General features: G+C 45.8%; 1 protein-coding gene across 1 annotated transcript; it reads right to left on the bottom strand.

Annotated features, from left to right (window-relative positions):
- Window positions 1-4,703: 4,703 nt before the first annotated feature.
- Window positions 4,704-6,832, bottom strand: LOC137353698 (urotensin-2 receptor-like). Its single transcript, XM_068020061.1, has one exon. The coding sequence runs from the start codon at window positions 6,818-6,820 to the stop codon at window positions 5,768-5,770; it is 1,053 nt and encodes a 350-aa protein (XP_067876162.1). The 5' UTR covers window positions 6,821-6,832; the 3' UTR covers window positions 4,704-5,767.
- Between the last annotated feature and the right edge of the window lie 609 nt (window positions 6,833-7,441).

The following is a 7,441-nucleotide window of genomic DNA, read 5'->3' on the forward strand; positions in this document are numbered from 1 at the left end:
ACTTGACCTAGAGTAATCAAACATCTGTCCCTAACCTCAACATCCGTCATGTCCCTCTCCTCGGTGAATACCGATGCAAAGTACTCGTTTACAATCTCACCCATTTTCTCTGACTCCACGCATAACTTTCCTCCTTTGTCCTTGAGTGGGCCAATCCTTTCTCCAGTTACCCTCTTGCTCCTTATATATGAATAAAAGGCTTTGGGATTTTCCCTAACCCTGATTGCTAAAGATATTTCATGACCCCTTTTAGCCCTCTTAATTCCTCGTTTCAGATTGGTCCTACATTCCCGATATTCTTTCAAAGCTTCGTCTTTCTTCAGCCTCCTAGACCTTATGTATGCTTCCTTTTTCCTCTTCGCTAGTCTCACAATTTCACCTGTCATCCATGGTTCCCTAATCTTGCCATTTCTATCCCTCATTTTCACAGGAACATGTCTCTCCTGCACGCTAATCAACCTCTCTTTAAAAGCCTCCCACATATCAAATGTGGATTTACCTTCAAACAGCTGCTCCCAATCTACATTCCCCAGCTCCTGCTGAATTTTGGTATAGTTGGCTTTCCCCCAATTTAGCACTCTTCCTTTAGGACCACTCTCGTCTTTGTCCATGAGTACTCTAAAACTTACGGAATTGTGATCACTATTCCCAAAGTAGTCCCCTACTGAAACTTCAACCACCTGGCCGGGCTCATTCCCCAACACCAGGTCCAGTATGGCCCCTTCCCGAGTTGGACTATTTACATACTGCTCTAGAAAACCCTCCTGAATGCTCCTTACAAATTCTGCTCCATCTAGACCTCTGACACTAAGTGAATCCCAGTCAATGTTGGGAAAATTAAAATCTCCTATCACCACCACCCTGTTGCTCCTACATCTTTCCATAATCTGTTTACATATTTGTACCTCTATCTCACGCTCGCTGTTGGGAGGCCTGTAATACAGCCCAACATTGTTACCGTACCCTTCCTATTTCTGAGTTCTGCCCATATTACTTCACTGCTCGAGTCCTCCATAGTGCCCTCCTTCAGCACAGCTGTGATATCCTCTTTGACCAGTAATGCAACTCCTCCACCCCTTTTACCTCCCTCTCTATCCCGCCTGAAGCATCGATATCCTGGGATATTTAGTTGCCAATCATGTCCTTCCCTCAACCGAGTCTCAGTAATAGCAATAACATCATACTGCCAGGTACTAATCCAAGCCCTAAGTTCATCTGCCTTACCTACTACACTTCTTGCATTGAAACAAGTGCACCTCAGACCGCCAGTCCCTTTGCATTCATCATCTGCTCCCTGCCTACTCTTCCCCTTAGTCACGCTGACTTCATTATCTAGTTCCTTACAGGCTTTAGTTACTACCTCCTTACTGTCCACTGACCTCATTTGGTTCCCATCCCCCTGCCACATTAGTTTAAATCCTCCCCAACAGCGTTAGCAAAAGCACCCCCAAGGACATTGGTTCCAGTCCGGCCCAGGTGTAGACCGTCCAATTTGTAATAGTCCCAGCTCCCCCAGAACCGGTCCAATGTCCCAAAAATCTGAACCCCTCCCTCCTGCACCATCTCTCAAGCCAAACATTCATCCTGACTATTCTTTCATTTCTACTCTGACTATCACGTGGCACTGGTAGCAATCCTGAGATTACTACCTCTGAGGTCCTACTTTTTAACTTGGCTCCTAACTCCCTAAATTCTGCTTGTAGGACCTCATCCCGTTTTTTACCTATATCATTGGTGCCAATGTGCACAACGACAACTGGCTGTTCACCCTCCCCCTTCAGAATGTTCTGCAGCCGATCTGAGACATCCCTGACCCGTGCACCTGGAAGGCAACGTACCATTCGGGAGTCTCGTTTTCGACCACAGAACCGCCTATCTACTCCCCTTACAATCGAATCTCCTATGACTATAGCCCTTCCACTCTTTTTCCTGCCCTTCCAAACAGCAGAGCCAGCCACGGTGCCATGAACCTGGTAACTGCTGCCTTCCCCTGGTGAGCCATCTCCCTCAACAGTATCCAAAACGGTATACCTGTTTTGGAGGGAGATGACTGCAGGGGACACCTGCACTGCCTTCCTGCTCTTTCTCTGCCTTTTGGTCACCCATTCCCTTTCTCCCTCAGCAATCCTAATCTGCGGTGTGACCAATTCGCTAAACGTGCTATCCACGACCTCCTCAGCATTACAGTTCAGTTTCTGGTCAATGGTAGCCCCTAAGATGTTGATAGTGGGGGATTCAGCAATGGTAATGCCATTGAATGTCAAGGGGAGATGGTTAGATTCTCTCTTGTTGGAGATGGTCATTGTCTGGCACTTGTGTACTGCCTGTGTGGAGTTTGCAAGTTCTCCCTGTGTCTGCGTGGGTTTCCTCCGGGTGCTCCAGTTTCCTCCCACATGCCAAAGACTTGCAGGTTGATAGGTAAATTGGCCATTAGCAACTGCCCCTAGTATAGGTAGGTGGTAGGGAAATATAGGGACAGGTGGGGATGTGGTAGGAATATGGAATTAGTGTAGGATTAGTATAAATGGGTGGTTGATGGTCGGCACAGACTCGGTGGGCCGAAGGGCCTGTTTCAGTGCTGTATCTCTAAACATAAACAAATGTTACTTGCCACTTATCAGCCCAAGCCTGGATATTGTCCAGGTCTTGCTGCATTTCTACACGGACTGCTTCAGTATTTGAGGCTTATAACAGATATTAGTCAATAGCCTATTCCCAGAAATGAAGATAGAGAGAAATCAAGGCAGGGAAGGGAAGAGTCGGAGATGGACCAATTGAAAATGAGAGAAGGGCAGAAATTGGATGCAACGCTGATGAAATTTTCCAGTTCAGGGTGAGAGCAGGAAACGGCACTGATACAGACATCAATGTCCTGGAAATAGAGGTGAAGGAGGGGACCTGAGTAGGACTAGAATAAGGAATGTGCCACGTATCCCACAAAAGGCAGGCATAGCCAGGACCTGTATAGGTTCCCATAGTAACACCTTTCATTTGGAGGAAGTGAATGGCGTCAAAGGAGAAGTTGTTCAAAGTGAGAACAAGTTCAGCCAGGCAGAGGAAGAGGGTGGTGGGTGGGGACTTGTTGGGCCTCTGCTCAAGTAAGATACCGAAAACCCTCAGACCATCCTGGTGGGGGATGGAGGTGTAGAGAGATTGGAAATCCATGGTGAAAAGGAGATGTTGCAGGCCAGGAAACTTAAAGTGATGGAAGACGTAGGAAGAGATTGGACAAGAGGAGAAAAAATGAAGTTGAGATCGAAAGCAATCAGTTCTGGGGGGCTAGGACAGGCTGAAATGATGGGTCTACTAGGGCAGTCCTGTTTGTGAATCTTGGGAAGCAGGTAGAAGTGGGGTTGGGGCATAATGAGATTGGAGGCCATGAAGGGAAGGCCTTCAGAGGAAATGAGGTCAGTGACAGTCAGGGAAATGATGTACGGTGTGGGGGGTTGGGGTGGGGGGAAGACTTCTGGCTAAAGAAGTGGGCGTGGAAGTGAAGGTGACAGAAGAAGAGCTTAATGCCATGTAAAGCTCAACTCACTGAGGTGGAAACATAAAGGGATGAAGCTTAGGCCTCTGAGGACTGATTGCTCAGGGTTAAAGAGGGGAAGGTTAGAGGGAATAGTGAAAACACAGCAAGGCGTGAAATTGGAAGAAGGGATGGGGTCAGAGGAAAGTGAAGGGGGAAGAAGGATCCAGAGAGGTGTATGTATCCATGAATTGTTGAAGCTTGTGATCCTTGACACCTGATAGGAAAAAAAACGTGTTTTGTTAAACCACGCAATGAGGTAAAGGTTGAACTGGACTGCGGACCAGGACAGTTTTGAGAGAGAGTGAGTCGGTGCTAAAGAAGAGAGAGATTATGACAGTTGACTGACCTTTGGTTGAATCTCCAATGTGGATAATTAGCCTCCCTGCCCCAATCTGAGGCTTGAGGACTCTGCTGTAAAATTTTGGTTATACTCAGTGCCATCTCTGAGGCTAAGGATGGTGAGTAAATCTTAAGGCAAAATGTGAATTGCATGTTGGTAGCAGGGTGGGGTGAGGGGTGGAGTGATGTCCGAGAAATATTGATCCAAGATCTTGAACTGGCTATAAATAACTGGAGCCATTGGCTGTTCACATGTGACAGTGATCTCTGTGTGATTAGTTCACAGCCAACTTTATTAGGCAGCTGACAGTTACACAGGCTACACACAAGTATAAGAAATTCTAAAGTAACATGAGGTAAGCACAACGCATGAAGAAAGAACCCTTGGCTATAACCGAGGGAACACAAAAAGGCATTTCGAGAAAACGTGGTGTAGTGAGAAACTGACCCCTTCCGATTTCTACTGGGCTATGCCGACTGGCTGAGTTGGAATATTAACAGTTCGAGTTTCACCGAAAGGCACACCAGCCCTCTTTGGTTCTTGATATTGACTGAGTTACTCTCGGCTAGTTCCAATTTCAATCTGCCATTTGTGCCGACTTCAGCTACTTTTAAATGATCTCGGTTGGACCACACTTGGAGCACCTTGTACTGTTCTGGTCTCTATGTTACAAAAAGGATATGGAGGCAATGGAGAAAATCCAAAAGGGATTTACAAGGATGCTACCAAAATTCAGAGGTTCTAATTATCAGACAGGACTGAACAGGCTGGGGCTCTTTACTCTGGAAAAGTGAAGACTGAGGGATGATAGAGAGTTCAAAACTATGATGGGGTTTGATAGCGTACACACAGCGAAGATGTTTCCACTTGCAGGGAATCCAAAACTAGGGGGCCATAAATATAAGACAGTCACTAATAAATCCAGTAGGGAATTCAGGAGAAACCTCTATACCCAGAGAGTGGTGAGAATGGGGAACTCGCTACAGGGAGTGGTTGAGGTGAATAACATAGATATATTAGAGGAAGCCGGATAAACACATGAGGGAGAAAGGAATAGATGGATATGCTGATAGGGTGAGATGGAGTAGGATGGAAGGAGGCTTGTGTGGAGCATAAACACTAGCACAGACCAGGTGGGCTGAATGGCCTGTTTCTATCTAAATGCTCTTCTTTTAAGTTGGATTTCAGAAGCTTGATGTCAATGAGCTTCCTCCTGCCAGTGATGCAGTTCTGTCGACTGGTGATATACTTCTGGAAGATGAAAGAACAAGCTTGCATTCATATAGCATCTTTCACATCATTTGGATGCCCTAATGAAGTACTTTTGAAGGATAGTCACTGTTATTGTGCAGGAAACGCAGCTGTGAGATGAAGTGGCTGGGATTCTCACTACATCTGATTCAATCAGATCTGAAAGCACATTCTATTTACTCTGGCGGGGGGAGTTCAAATTAGAGCCAGGCCGTTCACGGGCGATGTCAGGAAGCACCTCTTCACACAAAGGGGAATGGAAATCTGGAACATTCTCCCCCGAAAAGCTGTTGAGGCTGGGGGTGAATTGGAAATTTCAAGACTGAGATTGGTAGATTTGTGTTGGGTAGGGGGATTAAGAGTTACAGTACCAAGGCAGGTAGATGGTGTTAAGATACAGATCAGCCATGATCTAATTGAATGGTGGAATGGGCTTGAGGAGCTGAAGGGACTGCCCCTAAGTTCTCTTATCACCAGCTGTAAAATGGGGAGAAGTACTCGACATCCAGCACTATGATCTGTTTTATCTTGAAAACACATGAAGATAAAAGGATAAGCAATTCAGGAGCAACTCATTCTTGTTCCGTGCCAGCAGTCATTAACTCAAATTAGGCACTGCTGCCTGATGTCTCGCCTTGTACGCCCATTCAAGTGGCTTTCACGATGCCCCTTTGGGCAGCCGACCTCTCGAAGCCTTGACTTTCTCTCTGCCACCTCTTAAAGGTGACCCGCTCATTTGAACCTCTGCTGCGATGTGTTGAGCACTCCTTGTAATTTTTGGTGAGTAGAGTGTAGAGAAACGGATTGATGCAACTATTGCTGTAGGTCAGGCATGTCACAAAGAAGTTGATGTACGTATGTACCGGTGGCGTCAAGCTCAGTGAGTCATGACTGTAAAGCTTCACCAGCTGCCAGACCCAGAAGGGTACAAAGCAGGCCCAATATGCCAAGATGATACTAAAAATCATATACAGAACCTTCTGCTTTAGTGTACGATTCTTATTGTCCAAAATCATCCTGCCTGAGATCCAGTAGGCCTGCGCCAGTCGGATGTATAAGTATCCGATGACGATGCCTGGAGCTAAAACGCTGGTGTTGAATAAAATGGTGAGATACGCTTTATAGGCCTCAGGCTTCCATGTTGGGTAGCAAATTCTCTTCAATGACCCTGGAGGGTTGGTGGTTTCTCTTAAATGGATCATAATCATCATTGGTAAGGTCAAAAGGCAGGACAATAACCAAATGACCATAGTAATCATCTTTCGGTGGGTCCTTGAACCCCTGATGTCCAGTGGCATTGCCACAGCCCTGTATCGTTCAACACTCATGACAGTGAGTATGAAAATGCTTGCGTGCATGGTCAGAAGATCCAGGCTGAGGAGGATTCTGCAACCGATTTCCTCAAAGTACCAATCTTTGGCAAAATAGGTGCAGACCACAAAAGGGATGGTGAGCAAGTAGAGAAGGTCAGCCAGTGCTAGGTTTGTAATGTAGATGTACATGGACCCGGCAGATTTGATTGATTGGCTGGTGATTACCAAAGTATAGACATTGCCGACTATACCAAAGACGCACATGATGGCCAGAGTAGCTCCAAGAAGGGAGGTAATCAAGATCTCGTCTATATTACCTTGACTTTGAAGGGAGGAATTGCTGGTCGAGTTGCCTTTTGCGAGTTGGCCATTGTCAACTCCTTCCATTTTGATTCTCAGTTTGCTGCAGTGTAACTTGACTTCTTAAGATATCTTTGCTTCCTGTTATCCCATTTCAGGGCATCTAAAAAAAAAACAATGTATTTTTCTATTAGTACTGATATTTATTTGCCTTTCTTTTCTCAAGCTAACATATTTTGTTTTATCCCATAATTTTGCCGTATTTCCTGTCTTCACGGCCTCCTACTTCTGAAGCATAGAGCAGTCTCCGCTTTGGCAATGCTTCTGTACCCGGTCACTAGTAGAAGTCATAGGTGACTGAGGTGTGCCTTCCGCCTCTGGTTTCCTCTCTTTCCCTCCCTCCATCTCATGCCTCTGACACTTGTTTAGCACATACCCTAAGTGATGCCTCTCAGATTGGTAACTGAGAAGAGTGTCTCCTAAACTTGTGCCCATCTATGTTGGTATTGAGCTGCCCTAGTTTAAGGTATTTAAGACACACTGAAAGGAACAACTGCCTTTCCTTCTAGTGTTTAAAGCAAAGCCAATGTCATTAGAGTGCAGTCTGCCTTTAAATACTGCATGCCCAATTGTGTAGCTTGGTAACATTCCTTTTCCCACTCCTTGGAGTGTATATCTGGGATAAGGTACAGCCTGCAGTGTTCTATA

This window comes from Heterodontus francisci, chromosome 41 (assembly GCF_036365525.1).
Source record: "Heterodontus francisci isolate sHetFra1 chromosome 41, sHetFra1.hap1, whole genome shotgun sequence".
NCBI lineage: Eukaryota > Metazoa > Chordata > Chondrichthyes > Heterodontiformes > Heterodontidae > Heterodontus > Heterodontus francisci.

Coding starts and splice junctions, on each gene's coding strand:
- LOC137353698 (XM_068020061.1), bottom strand. CDS start 6,820: ATGGAAGGAGTTGACAATGGCCAACTCGCAAAAGGCAACTCGACCAGC.